This window comes from Littorina saxatilis, linkage group LG1 (assembly GCF_037325665.1).
Source record: "Littorina saxatilis isolate snail1 linkage group LG1, US_GU_Lsax_2.0, whole genome shotgun sequence".
In the NCBI taxonomy this organism is placed as follows: domain Eukaryota; kingdom Metazoa; phylum Mollusca; class Gastropoda; order Littorinimorpha; family Littorinidae; genus Littorina; species Littorina saxatilis.
Window position 1 is genome coordinate 4783246 of NC_090245.1, and position 17500 is coordinate 4800745.

At 42.7% G+C, this 17500-nt stretch overlaps 1 protein-coding gene across 1 annotated transcript in view; it reads right to left on the minus strand.

Annotated features, from left to right (window-relative positions):
- Nucleotides 1–894: 894 nt before the first annotated feature.
- The window catches only part of LOC138959743 (protein HtrL-like), a 27986-nt gene continuing 11380 nt past the window's right edge, over nucleotides 895–17500 (minus strand). The window contains exons 2-4 of the mRNA XM_070331385.1: nucleotides 15038–15257; nucleotides 2746–2989; nucleotides 895–2329 (exon numbers count right to left, since the gene is read on the minus strand). Of these exons, the coding sequence (XP_070187486.1) occupies nucleotides 1792–2329; nucleotides 2746–2989; nucleotides 15038–15257 (1002 nt within the window). The 3' untranslated portion in view covers nucleotides 895–1791. The remainder of the gene's footprint in view (nucleotides 2330–2745; nucleotides 2990–15037; nucleotides 15258–17500) is intronic.

Consider the following 17500-nt stretch of genomic DNA (forward strand, 5'->3'; position numbering starts at 1 on the left):
GTGTGTGTGTGTGTGTGTGTGTCTGTGCGTGTGTGTAGAGCGATTCAGACTAAACTACTGGACCGATCTTTATGAAATTTTACATGAGAGTTCCTGGGTATGAAATCCCCAGATGTTTTTTTCATTTTTTCGATAAATGTCTTTTATGACGTCATATCCGGCTTTTTGTAAAAGTTGAGGCGGCACTGTCACACCCTCATTTTTCAATCAAATTGATTGAAATTTTGGCCAAGCAATCTTCGACAAAGGCCGGACTTCCGTATTGCATGTCAGCATGGAGGCTTAAAATGTAATAATGACTTTGGTCATTAAAAATCTGAAAATTGTAATTAAATTTTTTTATAAAACGATCCAAAATTACTTTTGTTTTATTCTTCATCATGTTCTGATTCCAAAAACATATAAATATGTTATATTCGGATTAAAAACAAGCTCTGAAAATTAAAAATGTAAAAATTATGATTAAAATTAAATTTCCGAAATCGTTTTAAAAACTATTTCATCTTATTCCTTGTCGGTTCCTGATTCCATAAACATATAGATATGATATGTTTCGATTAAAAACACGCTCAGAAGGTTAAAACGAAGAGAGGTACAGTAAAGCGTGCTATGAAGCACAGCGCAACCGCTACCGCGCCAAACAGGCTCGTCACTTTCACTGCCTTTTGCACTAGCGGCGGACTACGTTCAGTTTCATTCTGTGAGTTCCACAGCTTGACTAAATGTAGTAATTTCGCCTTACGTGACTTGTTTACATTTAGTCAAGTTTTGACTAAATGTTTTAACATAGACTGATAGAGGGGGAATCGAGACGAGGGTCGTGGTGTATGTGTGTGTGTGTGTGTGTGTGTGTGTCTGTGCGTGTGTGTGTGTGTATGAAATTTTACATATCAGGGCGGTGCTGCTTTGACATATAACGTGCGCCACACACAAGACAGAAGTCGCAGCACAGGCTTCATGTCTCACCCAGTCACATTATTCTGACACCGGACCAACCAGTCCTAGCACTAACCCCATAATGCCAGACGCCAGGCGGAGCAGCCACTAGATTGCCAATTTTAAAGTCTTGGGTATGACCCGGCCGGGGTTCGAACCCACGACCTCCCGATCACGGGGCGGACGCCTTTACCACTAGGCCAACCGTGCCGGTCCCTTGAATTACTGGCTTCCGACATCCGTGTCTCAAAATACCGATTTATGTGACATAATTATACACAGTGAAATTAGCGACACATTCTACTTGGTTCACAAAGACCGCACAGACAGTTAGCTCAGAGGGAGACTTGAACGTCCGTATTTCAAAACAGTGTACTCATCATGCTATACGTCGTACAGTGTAACACAGTGAAACCTGCATCATACAGATACCTCACATACAGATGGCTAAAGCAGAGTTTCCCCGTCCCGGAACGTCCATAATACTGACTTTCAAACTGCACGTTACAAAACACCGATCTCTGGGTAACGCAGTAAAACCAGCATCAACCATAGATCACAGAGACCGCACAAACACATAGCTCAGACGAAATCTTCAACGCTTCAAAATACTGATTTAGGTATACTGTGTCATACCTACAATGTTAGGGTTAGGGTTAGGGTCAGGGTATGTAACACAGCACAGCTAAATCAGCATCACACACACACACACACAGAAACCAGCTGATGGGGACGGAGATTCGCCCTCTTCCATTGATAGTTAGTTAGTTAGTTAGTTAGTTGTTGGTTTTTGGGTCCAGCGGACCATATAGGCCAAATCAGGACCCCTCTTCCATTGATCTAATCATGACAAGGTCATGAGATTTTAAATCCGTCGTACCAGTCGGCGGACACTAAGTTAAAAAGATGGGGGTGTTTGAAGTAGAGCTGCATGACTATCGTCTGGTCATCGTCCACCACGCCAGTCTCCATCCACTCTCTAACATGCTCCTGCTGCAGCTCATACAATCGTTCAAGCGCACGCCCGCCCCCGCCGAAAAAGCCGCCCGCCAAGATGTTGAGGCTCATCTTGTGCAGACGGGCGACATCGGCTCTGAACTGGTTGGGGTCGTCCCGCATCAAGAACGTCACTTTGTCGGGCTGAGCCAACAGTTTGCGGGGCTTCCATATTCCGTCTTTGGGGTGGATGTCCTCGCCTCGCCCGTACCCGGCGTCTATCCAGACAAAGTAGTCGTTGGAGAAAGGTCTGCTTTGGATGACCTCGTGGAGGAAGTAGAGCTTGGCCCATTGCACGATGTCGTACTCCGGAAAGATGGATTCCACCAGGCGTTTCTGGAAGAGCTCGTTGTCGCGCTGGTATTCATCTGAATTCATGATTTCCTGGATGCGGTCTCTGTTCAAAATACAAGGTATACGTTGGTCAGTCAGATTTGAGAGAATGTTGACGAAAAGGTGGAGTTTGGTGGGATGAATGAAACAGCTCTCAATGAGTTGATGAAAGAAGGGCTGACACACGTGCGCGCTCACGCACGCACGCACTCACGCACGCACGCAGACACACATACACACACACACACACACAAGTGCGCGCGCGCACACACACATACAAGTGCGCGCGCGCACACACACACACCGGCTCTCTCTCCCCCCCCCCCATCTCTCCCCCCCCCCATCTCTCCCCCCCATCTCTCCCCCCCCCCATCTCTCCCCTCCCCCCCTCTCCTTCTCTCTCTTTCCGCCCTCTCAACTCACCAATCCACTCCCCCTCCCCCTCCCCCCCCATCCCCCTTCAGATGCCCCCAATCTTACCTATACTTGAAATACGGCACGTCTTCGACCTTTGCGTCGATGATCCGGGTTCGATTCTCTCGCCCGCGTCTCATCCACTGGACCATGGGGCGCCCTTTGACGGCCACGTAGATCACCATGTTGACGTCCAGCCGGAGGACACGCTGCATGTACAGCAGGTACTCGTTCAACCCTCGGGAGTCCTTGCCCCAGTGACCTCGGCCAATGTCCAGCAGGGCGGTGACCACTGTGAAGTTGTACATGCCTGTGGGGGGGAAACAGCCAGTAAATATGAGTCCAAACAGATATGTCGAATACTAGAAACTAAGGGTGCCCTTAATTGATTGAGCCCGAAGTCGACTTCGCGAAGTCTTTTTACCGAACATTCAGTACCAAGGCTTTGTCCAGCCTGCTTTGTGAAGTGGACTCCGCGAAGTCTTTTTACCGAACATTCAGCACCAAGGCTTTGTCCAGCCTGCTTTGTGAAGTGGACTCCGCGAAGTCTTTTTACCGAACATTCAGCACCAAGGCTTTGTCCAGCCTTCTTTGTGAAGTGGACTCCGCGAAGTCTTTTTACCGAACATTCAGTACCAAGGCTTTGTCCAGCCTGCTTTGTGAAGTGGACTCCGCGAAGTCTTTTTACCGAACATTCAGTACCAAGGCTTTGTCCAGCCTGCTTTGTGAAGTGGACTCCGCGAAGTCTTTTTACCGAACATTCAGTACCAAGGCTTTGTCCAGCCTGCTTTGTGAAGTGGACTCCGCGAAGTCTTTTTACCGAACATTCAGCACCAAGGCTTTGTCCAGCCTGCTTTGTGAAGTGGACTCCGCGAAGTCTTTTTACCGAACATTCAGTACCAAGGCTTTGTCCAGCCTGCTTTGTGAAGTGGACTCCGCGAAGTCTTTTTACCGAACATTCAGTACCAAGGCTTTGTCCAGCCTGCTTTGTGAAGTGGACTCCGCGAAGTCTTTTTACCGAACATTCAGTACCAAGGCTTTGTCCAGCCTGCTTTGTGAAGTGGACTCCGCGAAGTCTTTTTACCGAACATTCAGCACCAAGGCTTTGTCCAGCCTTCTTTGTGAAGTGGACTCCGCGAAGTCTTTTTACCGAACATTCAGCACCAAGGCTTTGTCCAGCCTGCTTTGTGAAGTGGACTCCGCGAAGTCTTTTTACCGAACATTCAGCACCAAGGCTTTGTCCAGCCTTCTTTGTGAAGTGGACTCCGCGAAGTCTTTTTACCGAACATTCAGCACCAAGGCTTTGTCCAGCCTTCTTTGTGAAGTGGACTCCGCGAAGTCTTTTTACCGAACATTCAGCACCAAGGCTTTGTCCAGCCTGCTTTGTGAAGTGGACTCCGCGAAGTCTTTTTACCGAACATTCAGCACCAAGGCTTTGTCCAGCCTGCTTTGTGAAGTGGACTCCGCGAAGTCTTTTTACCGAACATTCAGCACCAAGGCTTTGTCCAGCCTGCTTTGTGAAGTGGACTCCGCGAAGTCTTTTTACCGAACATTCAGCACCAAGGCTTTGTCCAGCCTGCTTTGTGAAGTGGACTCCGCGAAGTCGACTTCGCCCAATTAATTTGAGGAGAGTTCCTGGGTATGATATCCCCAGACGTTTTTTTTCCTTTTTTCGATAAATGTCTTTGATGACGTTATATTCGGCTTTTTGTAAAAGTTGAGGCGGCACTGTCACACCCTCATTTTTTAATCATAATGTCCAAAATCGATTTAAAAACAATTTCATTTTATTCCTTGTCCGTTCCTAATTCCAAAAACATATAGATACTAGATGAATACCCGCTTCGCCAGGTAGCCGGCTTCGCCGGGAAGAAGTACTTAGAGCCGAACGCCGGCTTCGCCGGGTCCGAACAATGGACCCGCCAAGCTTAGGTCCCTCCCAGATTCGTGGAATGGGAACAGTACGAAAATGATTCAGTGGCCATAATGCCATTCCTGACCATATCGAGTCCCATCCTTGTCGACGAATGTAACCGTGTTAATCACCTTTGGAGGCAAATTCCACTCAAACAGGATTGAGCAATTTAGAGCTTATCTCTAAGCCCTTTTGAACTGTTATGGCTTCTCAAAGGAAGGCCAGTACATACAAATACACAAAAGTCGCCAGACCACATCACAAACAGAACTGAACAATCCACAGGTGTTGCCCACATAGAGACACACACACACACACACACACACACACACACACACACACACACACACACACACACACACACAAACACAGAGAAGCCGTATATATAGAGAGATAGATGACAGTGTGTTTTTCGCGTGACTATAAATTGATTCGTCCTTTGCACTTTTACAGTGAGGATAATTTACGGGTCCAATTTACGTTCTGGACACTGCGGTGACCTTCTAAAAATAGTAACAGAACGCCGGGAATATCCGAAGATGCCCCCTCATACTATAGTGCACCATACGAAGGAAGGGAGGTAAACGCTGAAAACATGGAGAAGATAAGGAAGAGTTACTGGGAATGGTAAAATGAACAGAAAAACCAAAATCGGTTCAGCGCTGCGCGCTGAGAGCACGTGTTGAAATATCTCATCGATGATATTGTGTCCGGGGTGTAGCTGAATACGGTGTCCAAATTTGAAAAAGATCCACCGAGAACTTTGGCTTTGGTGTGTCGGTATGGGGGCCCGGGTAGCTGAGGTGGAACCAAAATCGGTTCAGCGCTGCGCGCTGAGAGCACGTGTTGAAATATCGACCAGGTTGTGTCCTGTCCCGGGTGTACCTGAATATGCCCACCAAATTTGAAGCAGATCCATCGATAACTTTGGCCGTGCATCGCGCACAACCACACACACACACACACACACAGACAGACAGACACACAGACAGACACTAGTCGTATATATATATAGATGATATGTTTGCATTAAAAACACGTTCAGAGAGTTAAAAAGAATAGAGATATGTAGAAAAGCGTGCTATCCTCCTCAGCGCAACCGCTACCACGCTTTTCTGGATTGTTAATTTCACTGCTTTTGCCACGAGCGGTGGACAGAAGATGCTACGAGTGTACGGTCTTGCGGAAAAAATGCAATGCGTTCAGTTTCATTCTGTGAGTTCGACTGAGCTTGACTAAATGTTGTATTTTCGCCTTACGTGACTTGTTTATGACTTTGCTAGTCCAATAATTTTTATGTTTATACTCGACCATTATTTTGATGTTTTACTAGTTTAAGGCTGGAGCACACTTTGGAAAGTACGTTGGAGTAGCCTCCCTTCTACGTTGGAGTAGCCTCCCTTCCCGGATTTAGAACGCGTTTCGTGTCGTAACAGATTATCCACTTACTAGCCATATCCGTATGCAAAATAATGAAATAAACATTAGGAAATGGCAGACGTTTACAAATATCGACATTCTCTATCAGTGCAATAAAAAAACAATCGTTAGAACTTGCATTTACGACATGTCGTGCGTGAGAACGTGTCAGTAAACAAGCACTTTTTGCCTTGCTGAAGAACCCCACGAGTCAAGCTAAAACAGACGACAAGTAATGGAAAGCAGTCTGCGGATAAACATAACAAACTACTGATGAAAAAGTGTGTTCATCCCTGCTCTGGATAAAAGACATCGGACTGATGACAACGTGGCAGCGTTCACGCGAAAAGATTTTTTTTCAGATTATCGCTTCTACATTTTATTGCACTACTTGGGGCAGATCTGAATTTCTGAAAGATGACAAATCGGTCTTGTGAGTTGAGAACCACATGTTCTTTGCCGACAGAAATCACGATGGGACAAGATGTAGATTGTGTTGAAGAGATGTTTGCAGATTATCGCATCTACATTTTATTGCTCAGATCAATGCACGTAGTTGGGGTAGATCTGAATTTCGCAATGGAAGACGACAAATCCGTCTTGTGAGTTAAGAACCACACGTTCTTTGGCGGCAGAAATCACTATGGGACAAGATGAGGATTGTGTTGAGGGGCTAATACTGACTGACTTTAGATGAAGAGTTCCTAGACTGCCTGGTTTTTGTAGAGAGGCATCATGATGATATCCTGGGGTTTTTTTACGTTCTTGGTGACAACGCGCCAGAATCGCACGAAGATCGAACTCTCGAAGAAAACAAGTTTATCACTGAACATCGGAAATGTGAAATGCTCTTCCTGTCTGACCAGTCTCCCCGTTAAATCCACAGGCTACATTATTTATCAGGTAACTTACCAAACCGGAGTGTGTGTGTGTGTGTGTGTGTGTGTGTGTGTGTGTGTGTGTGTGTGTGTGTGTGTGTGTGTGTGTACACCGGATTACCACCATCAACGCACCCTTTTGGACTTTTCTACTATGCCTGCTGTGACATTCACGAGGATTATTGTGATTCTTGGACAATCGTGTGCCTATGCTGGACTTGCAGGAAGACAAACGGTGCCGGAACGGTATACGTGCTGCCAAGTGTGCACGCCATGAGCGCAGTGTGAACCGAGAGTGAGTGTGTCATTGTGTGGAAGTTTTGCTTGATTGATTTATTCATGATTTAATTTGCTTTTTGGTTCAATAGTAAAATCTGTGTACGTTATACTTTGTATTTTGTGGTGTGATTCGCCCGAGTGCGAGACCCCCATCCCCGAACGCCTCTGTGGGTGGAATTGTACATATATACTTGTGTAACGTGAGTGTGTAGATGAGAATGTGAAAGTTGCTTTGGACCCAGATACACACAGCAGACACCAACGCAACAGCTAAGTTTCAGCCTGACAAAGAAATTCGAGTGACACAGCTAATGGCTGTACTTGTTATTTCTCTATTAAAACAAATGTTTCAAGATCTTTAGGCCAAAACAAATAAATTGTCTGTTTCTATTAACATGGCTAAAAAAAATAGGGTAGGTAGGTAGGTGTTTTTGTTGTTGTTGTTGCCAGGATAGAATTCTTGAAAATAAATGACACAAAGAGACAAGACTCGCTATAGATAGATTTATAAAAAAATATTAAAAAAATGTGACAAAGGATATAAAATGATTGTTTTACCTGGTCTGGAATCTTCAGTAGTAATTGCATAAAAAAAAGTCTGATAATTATATCAATTATCATGTTAACTTTTTCTTAAAATGGGTGCGTTAAATCCTAGTCTGTTTGTTTTTAATGGACTAAGCAATCCTTGGACTGACAGAAAAGATGTATTTTAAAAATGTCCAGTTGCTTTTACTTATTTTTCTAATTGGAAGAGAATACAAATTATGCACTCTTTTCTGTTCAAATGGGTAGAGGGCGGGGGTAGTAAAAGGATCACAGTTCAAGATTTTGGCCGACAAGAGGTGTATTTCTTTTAACAGTGGTAAAGAGCAAAAACTCAACTTGGTATCTAACACTATTTCTGAACACTGTAACCACTTTAGCACTTTTTTTTTCTTTCTGTCTTCCAAACTTCTAATTCAGCTTCAAAAATGATTAAAAAAAAGGGTTTTTTTCTTCTGAAATCTACAGTTAAATCATTATTTTGGATATTCTATTTTGCTTCCCTATTTATCTTCTTAAGTTTTTGATCATCTGATTACCTTGCTTTTCTATTTTTGAAGATAATATGCACTCTTTTCTGAAAAATGGGTAGGGGGTGGGGGTAGTAAAAGCATCACAGTATACAATTTTGTGCGACAAGAGGTGTGTTTCTTTTAACTTTGATGAAGAGGGATAACTCAACTTGGTAGCTAACACTAGTTCTGAACACTGTAACCACTTTTAATTTATTTGTTCTGTCTTCCAAGCTTTAAATTCAGCTTATAAAATGAGTAAAACAGTGTGTGTTTTCTGAATTCACCAGTTAAATCACTCTGTTGGATGTTGTTTTTTGCTTCCCTCTTTCTGTTCTGAAGTTTTTGATCATCTGACTACCTTGCTTTTCTATTTGGAAGATAATATGCACTCTTTTCTGAAAAATGGGTAGGGGGTGGGGGTAGTAAAAGCATCACAGTTCAAGATTTTGCGCGACAAGAGGTGTGCTTCTTTCAACTGTGATGAAGAGGAATAACTCAACTTGGTATCTAACACTATTTCTGAACAGTGTAACTACTGAAGCACTTTAAATTTTTTTTTCTGTCTTCCAAGCTTTAAATTCAGCGTATAAAATGAGTAAAAAATTGGTTTTTTTTTCTGAATTCACCAGTTAAATCACTCTGTTGGATGTTATTTTTTGCTTCCCTATTTCTGTTCTGAAGTTTTTGATCATCTGACTACCTTGCTTTTCTATTTGGAAGATAATATGCACTCTTTTCTGAAAAATGGGTAGGGGGTGGGGGTAGTAAAAGCATCACAGTTCAAGATTTTGCGCGACAAGAGGTGTGTTTTTTTTAACTGTGATGAAGAGGGATAACTCAACTTAGTACCAAACACTATTTCTGAACACTGTAACCATTTTAGCACTTTCATTTTTTTTCTCTCTGTCTTCCAAGCTTTAAAATTTAGCTAATAAAATGAGTAAAAAAGTGGGTTTTTTTCAGAGTTCACCAGTTAAATCACTATGTTGGATGTTCTATTTTGCTTCCCTATTTCTGTTCTGAAGTTTTTGATCATCTGACTACCCTGCTTTTCTATTTGGTAGATAATATGCACTCTTTTCTGAAAAAATGGGTAGGGGGTGGGGGAAATAAAAGTATCACAGTTCAAGATTTTGGCCGACAAGAGGTGTATTTCTTTTAACAGTGGTAAAGAGGGATAACTCAACTTGGTATCTAACACTATTTCTGAACACTGTAATCACTTTAACACTTTTAATTTATGTTTGTTTGTGTTCCAAGTTTTAAATTAAGCTTCAAAAATGGGTAAAAAAAGTAGTTTTCTCATAATTCACAAGTTAAATCATTATGTTGGATGTTCTATTTTGCTTCCCTCTTTCTCTTCTTAAGTTTTTGATCATCTGACTACCCTGCTTTTCTATTTGGAAGATAATATGCACTCTTTTCTGAAAAATGGTAAGGGGGTGGGGGTAGTAAAAGCAACACAGTTCAAAATTTTGCGCGTTAAGAGGTGTGTTTTTTTTTAAATTGGTAAAGAGGGATAACTCAACTTGGTATCTAACACTATTTCTGAACACTGTAATCACTTTAACACTTTTAATTTATGTTTGTCTGTGTTCCAAGTTTCAAATTAAGCTTCAAAAATGGGTAAAAAAAATGGTTTTTTAATAATTCACAAGTTAAATCATTATGTTGGATGCTCTATTTTGCTTCCCTCTTTCTCTTCTTTAAGTTTTTGATCATCTGACTACCCTGCTTTTCTATTTGAAAGATAATATGCACTCTTTTCTGAAAAATGGGTAGGGGGTGGGGGTAGTAAAAGCATCACAGTTCAAGATTTTGCGCGACAAGAGGTGTGTTTCTTTTAACTGTGATGAAGAGGGATAACTCAACTTGGTACCAAACACTATTTCTGAACACTGTAACCACTTTGGCACTTTCATTTTTTTTCTCTCTGTCTTCCAAGCTTTAAAATTCAGCTAATAAAATGAGTAAAAAAGTGGTTTTTTTCAGAATTCACCAGTTAAATCACTATGTTGGATGTTCTATTTTGCTTCCCTATTTCTGTTCTTCAGTTTTTGATCATCTGACTACCCTGCTTTTCTATTTGGTAGATAATATGCACTCTTTTCTGAAAAAATGGGTAGGGGGTGGGGGAAGTAAAAGTATCACAGTTCAAGATTTTGGCCGACAAGAGGTGTATTTCTTTTAACAGTGGTAAAGAGGGATAACTCAACTTGGTATCTAACACTATTTCTGAACACTGTAATCACTTTAACACTTTTGATTTATGTTTGTTTGTGTTCCAAGTTTTAAATTAAGCTTCAAAAATGGGTAAAAAAAATAGTTTTCTCATAATTCACAAGTTAAATCATTATGTTGGATGTTCTATTTTGCTTCCCTCTTTCTCTTCTTAAGTTTTTGATCATCTGACTACCCTGCTTTTCTTTTTGGAAGATAATATGCACTCTTTTCTGACAAATGAGAAGGGGGTGGGGGTAGTAAAAGCATCACAGTTCAAAATTTTGCCCGTTAAGAGGTGTATTTTTTTTAAATTGGTAAAGAGGGATAACTCAACTTGGTATCTAACACTATTTCTGAACACTGTAATCACTTTAACACTTTTGATTTATGTTTGTCTGTGTTCCAAGTTTCAAATTAAGCTTCAAAAATGGGTAAAAAAAATGGTTTTTTAATAATTCACAAGTTAAATCATTATGTTGGATGTTCTATTTTGCTTCCCTCTTTCTCTTCTTTAAGTTTTTGATCATCTGACTACCCTGCTTTTCTATTTGAAAGATAATATGCACTCTTTTCTGAAAAATGGGTAGGGGGTGGGGGTAGTAAAAGCATCACAGTTCAAGATTTTGCGCGACAAGAGGTGTGTTTTTTTTAACTGTGATGAAGAGGGATAACTCAACTTGGTATCAAACACTATTTCTGAACACTGTAACCACTTTAGCACTTTTAATTTTTTTTTCTGTCTTCAGTTCCAAGCTTTAAATTAAGCTAATAAAATGAGTAAAAAAGTGGGTTTTTTTTTAGAATTCACCAGTTAAATCACTATGTTGGATGTTCTATTTTGCTTCCCTATTTCTGTTCTTCAGTTTTTGATCATCTGACTACCCTGCTTTTCTATTTGGTAGATAATAATTATGCACTCTTTTCTGAAAAAATGGGTAGGGGGTGGGGGAAGTAAAAGTATCACAATTCAAGATTTTGCGCGACAAGAGGTGTATTTCTTTTAACAGTGGTAAAGAGGGATAACTCAACTTGGTATCTAACACTATTTCTGAACACTGTAATCACTTTAACACTTTTAATATATGTTTGTCTGTGTTCCAAGTTTCAAATTAAGCTTCACAAATGGGTAAAAAAAATAGTTTTCTCATAATTCACAAGTTAAATCATTATGTTGGATGTTCTATTTTGCTTCCCTCTTTCTCTTCTTAAGTTTTTGATCATCTGACTACCCTGCTTTTCTATTTGGAAGATAATATGCACTCTTTTCTGACAAATGGGAAGGGGGTGGGGGTAGTAAAAGCATCACAGTTCAAAATTTTGCGCGTTAAGAGGTGTATTTTTTTTTAAATTGGTAAAGAGGGATAACTCAACTTGGTATCTAACACTATTTCTGAACACTGTAATCACTTTAACACTTTTAATCAATGTTTGTTGGTGTTCCATGCTTCAAATTGAGCTTCAAAATGGATACAAAAGGATTTTTTTCCGAATTCACAAGTAAAATCACTACGTTTAATGTTCTATTTTGCTTCCCTATTTCTCTTCTTCAGTTTGTGATCATCTGATTGTTATTTTGTTCACATTTTCACAATACAATATTGCAACTTATTCAGTAGTGTTTGCGTGAAAAAATCTGATACCTATGCTTAAACTTCAGTCGTTATCTTAAAATTTTGCGCGTTAAGCCCTTTATATTTTGTATTTTCCTGATAAAGCAAACATTGAACTAACAGAAAAAGTAACTTTTAAAACTACCTAATCACTTTGAAATTGGGCCTCCAAAGTGTTCTCCAGCCTTAATACTTTGATGAGATACTGTTCATTTTAGGTATGAAATGATTGCATGTGCATGTGTGTAGGTATGCGAGCGCACGCTCGCGCGCGCGAGCATGTGTGTGTGTGTATATGTGCGCATGTGTGTGTGTGTGTGTGTGTGCGTGTGTGTGTGTGCGTATGTATGTGTGTGTGTGTGCGTGTGTGTGTGTGTGTGTGTGTGTGTGTGTAAGCGAGTGTGAGTTTGTGTGTGTATGTGTGTGTGTGTGTATACGTGTGTGTGTATGTGTGTGTGTGTACGTGCGTGTGTGTGTGTGTGTGTGTGTGTGTGTGTGTGTGTGTGTGTGTGTGTGTGTGTGTGTGTGTGTGTGTGTGTGTGTGTGTGTGTGTATGTGCGCAGTCTTTGCTTTCGTTTACAATTATTCTCTGTATATGTTCCAAGGACAGGTTGGAAGATTAGGCTGAGCCTAAAACCTTTATCCTTATGTAATAAAGTTCTGAGTTCTGAGTTTTCTCTCTCTCTCTCTCTCTCTCTCTCTCTCTCTCTCTCTCTCTCTCTCTCTCTTTCTCTCTCTCTCTCTCTCTCTCTCTCTCTCTCTCTCTCTCTCTCTCTCTCTCTCTCTCCAACCTGGGGTCCAGGGGTAGACCCCTTGTGGGGTACAGGGGCAAAGCCCCGTTGGGGGGTCTGGGGGTGAAACCCCCCCGAAGCTGAAGAGTTTTAGCTATTTTATGAACAATTTATGGCTTATCTTAGATTTAAAACATGATCAACAGGTGTCAGCAGCCACTCATTATTTCTTTTAGAATTAGTATTAAATCGTTCTTTTTTTTGACAGCCGGGGGGGGGGGGGGAGGTGCCGGAACCCCTGTAACCACCACCCTAATCCGCCCCTGTAGTGTAGAGGCGACAGCGCAGCTGTATTTTGCCCTTAACTCTGACTGACTCCATTGGGCCTCACATCAATATGCTCACATGTCGTATGTATTTAGAGCGCTTTCTTCCCTTTGTTGATCACATCTTGGAAACATTGAGGCAAACTTTTTCACCTGACATTATAGACCAATTCATAGCTAGAGGCGCATCTCCACAACTCTTTCTAAATGTACACAAACCCATCAGAGGTGGGGGCTTTCTTGGAAAAATGGAGGCAAACTTTCCCACCTGACATAATAGACCAATCACTAGCGAGGGGTGTCACCACAACGCTGTCAAAACCTATACAAACTCAACGGAGGTGGGTTTTTTCCGAATATCGTCTATCGTTTTTTTCAAAATGTGTTGCAGATGAAGACTATAATATTGAGGATTGATTGTAAGGCGTTTAGAACTATTTTAGGATTTGCGCCATATAAATACCCTTATTATTTAAGTTATTGAGACATCCCAGTGCACTAAGGGATTTATAGAGCAAATCGAGAAAATTCATTATTGAACGAAGCGCATAGCGCTGAGTTAAATAATTATTTTCTCGATTTGCTCTATAAATCCCTTAGTGCACTGGGATTGTTTCAATAACGATATTGTCAGTACCGCCAGAGAAACAAGAAGATTCAAAACGCACATTTTGCAACGCGCATTTGGATAGGCGTAACATGTAGTCAGGTTTGTGTCAGATTTACTTTTGTGTGGGCTGTCTCAAGTGTGTCGTGCTTTCGTCACACGCAAACTCTTGTTTTGATTTCTGTTGGTAAATTCCAGTGTAGCGTTAAAGCTAAAAAGTGATGATCTTTCATAGAGACCTCATTTAAACTCGGAGAAAGGACTGTGCTCTTAGTTATTTGAGATTCGAAACCTTCATCGAGCTTCGACAGATTGACTGTGCAGAGTGTTGCCCCTTGAATTGACTCCGGTCAAGGCCACGGTTAGCACATTTTCAAAGTAAATGTGGTATGTTTCTCGTGTTGTATCTTCACTCATCGGGGAGACTGGTTCTATATATATGAACCGTAAGAATGCTGTGAACCCTACACGTATTATGTCCCCATTGTTTGTTTGTTCACATTTGCCCAACATGTTAATTTGCTGCGGGGTTTATGTCGTCTGCTAGGCGGCTAGGGCAATCAAACCACGGCACTGCCCTGCAGTCTCATTTCAAAAACAACAATTGCTCGTCTGCACGCATGAGGCAGGCTGGTAATAAGTTTTATACATGGTAAGAACGTTCTTAACCCTACACGTTTTCGATTCCGATTGTTGTTGCCTTGAAATAATAATTCGGAAACCATTCATTTACTGAACTGATGCAGTCGTATTTCAGTGTAGACTACTGTAACAGAGTCGACTTTCAAATGCTGGTCTACCTGATACGTTATCGGAATAACACTTGTGTTTTCTGTTTGCCGCTGGGAATTTTACACTAACTCATCATTTAGTAATGTGGTTAATAAGCTACATGCCATTAACACGGCATTTGAGAAGAATCTTTGCAAGTCAAAACGAGAAGAGACCATTTGTGGAAGAGATACAGCCGCTTCTGTTTTTAGATCAGTGGGCTTAACTGTGGCACAGGCGCCTGCGATCTGTCAGGAAAAAAAACTTCTGCTTTGAGCCGCAGGAAATGTATGGTTATTTTTTGGTAAAGTGAAGAATATAAGCTACATGTCATTAATTAATTCTGAGGATGAGAGTACAGTCTCGCTTTGGCAAAGGGCGTCAGAATATGCTCTGTGGAAAAGTTAGCGCACTCCAAGAGTGCGCTAACAGATTTAAGCGCATCGCCATTAGCCAATCAACTGGTTCACATCAGTCATGTGACACCAGTACTTACTGACAATTATTATTATTATTATTATTGGGGGTTCCACTGTACCTCTTTCGGGCCCAAAGCCCTCCCAGTCGAAGACCATTCTGGAATCTCTCCACAAGCCCGCTTCCTTCAGGTTCCAGCGCATGACGGGGAACGGGCTTCTCATGATGACGATGAGGATGGGCATCAGCGCCAGCCCTACTGCCAGCAGGATCTTGTTCCGTTCCTTCATGTTGACCTGCCCTGCTAGCTTGACCAACAGCCTCAAGCCGGCGGTAGACACCTGTTGTGGAAAAAGAACCTTGTGAATGATGCTCATACAACTCACATTTCGCCCTGCACTACACTACACAACACAACGCTACGCAACGCAACACCACTAGCCCAATGCTCATACAACTCACATTTCGCCGTGCACTACACAACACAACACAACGCTACGCAACGCAACGCCACTAGCCCTATGCTCACACAACTCACATTTCGCCCTGCACTACACTACACAACACAACGCTACGCAACGCAACGCAACACCACTAGCCCTATGCTCATACAACTCACATTTTGCCCTGCACTACACTACACAACACAACGCTACGCAACGCAACACCACTAGCCCTATGCTCATACAACTCACATTTCGCCCTGCACTACACTACACAACACAACGCTACGCAACGCAACACCACTAGCCCAATGCTCATACAACTCACATTTTGCCCTGCACTACACTACACAACGCTACGCAACGCAACACCACTAGCCCCATGCTCACACAACTCACATTTCGCCCTGCACTACACTACACAACACAACACAACGCAACGCAACACCACTAGCCCTATGCTCACACAACTCACATTTCGCCCTGCACTACACTACACTACACTACACTACACAACGCAACACCACTAGCCCCATGCTCATACAACTCACATTTCGCCCTGCACTACACCACACAACACAACGCCACGCAACGCAACACCACCAGCCCTATGCTCATACAACTCACATTTCGCCCTGCACTACACTACACTACGCAACGCTACGCAACGCAACACCACTAGCCCCATGCTCACACAACTCACATTTCGCCCTGCACTACACTACACAACACAACACAACGCAACGCAACACCACTAGCCCCATGCTCACACAACTCACATTTCGCCCTGCACTACACTACACAACACAACACAACGCAACGCAACACCACTAGCCCTATGCTCACACAACTCACATTTCGCCCTGCACTACACTACACTACACAACGCTACGCAACGCAACACCACTAGCCCCATGCTCACACAACTCACATTTCGCCCTGCACTACACTACACAACACAACACAACGCAACGCAACACCACTAGCCCTATGCTCACACAACTCACATTTCGCCCTGCACTACACTACACTACACTACACTACACTACACAACGCAACACCACTAGCCCCATGCTCACACAACTCACATTTCGCCCTGCACTACACTACACTACACTACACTACACTACACAACACAACGCTACGCAACGCAACACCACTAGCCACATGCTCATACAACTCACATTTTGCCCTGCACTACACTACACAACACAACGCTACGCAACGCAACACCACTAGCCCTATGCTCATACAACTCACATTTTGCCCTGCACTACACTACACAACACAACGCTACGCAACGCAACACCACTAGCCCTATGCTCATACAACTCACATTTCGCCCTGCAATACACTACACAACACAACGCTACGCAACGCAACACCTCTAGCCCTATGCTCATACAACTCACATTTCGCCCTGCACTACACCACACAACACAACGCCACGCAACGCAACACCACTAGCCCTATGCTCATACAACTCACATTTTGCCCTGCACTACACTACACAACACAACGCTACGCAACGCAACACCACTAGCCCTATGCTCATACAACTCACATTTCGCCCTGCACTACACCACACAACACAACGCCACGCAACGCAACACCACTAGCCCTATGCTCATACAACTCACATTTCGCCCTGCACTACACCACACAACACAACGCCACGCAACGCAACACCACTAGCCCTATGCTCATACAACTCACATTTCGCCCTGCACTACACCACACAACACAACGCTACGCAATGCAACACCACTAGCCCTATGCTCATACAACTCACATTTCGCCCTGCACTACACTACACCGCACAACACAACGCAACACCACTAGCCCTATGCTCATACAACTCACATTTCGCCCTGCACTACACTACACAACACAACGCAACACCACTAGCCCTATGCTCATACAACTCACATTTCGCCCTGCACTACACCACACAACACAACGCCACGCAACGCAACACCACTAGCCCTATGCTCATACAACTCACATTTCGCCCTGCACTACACTACACAACACAACGCAACACCACTAGCCCTATGCTCATACAACTCACATTTCGCCCTGCACTACACTACACAACACAACGCTACGCAACGCAACACCACTAGCCCTATGCTCACACC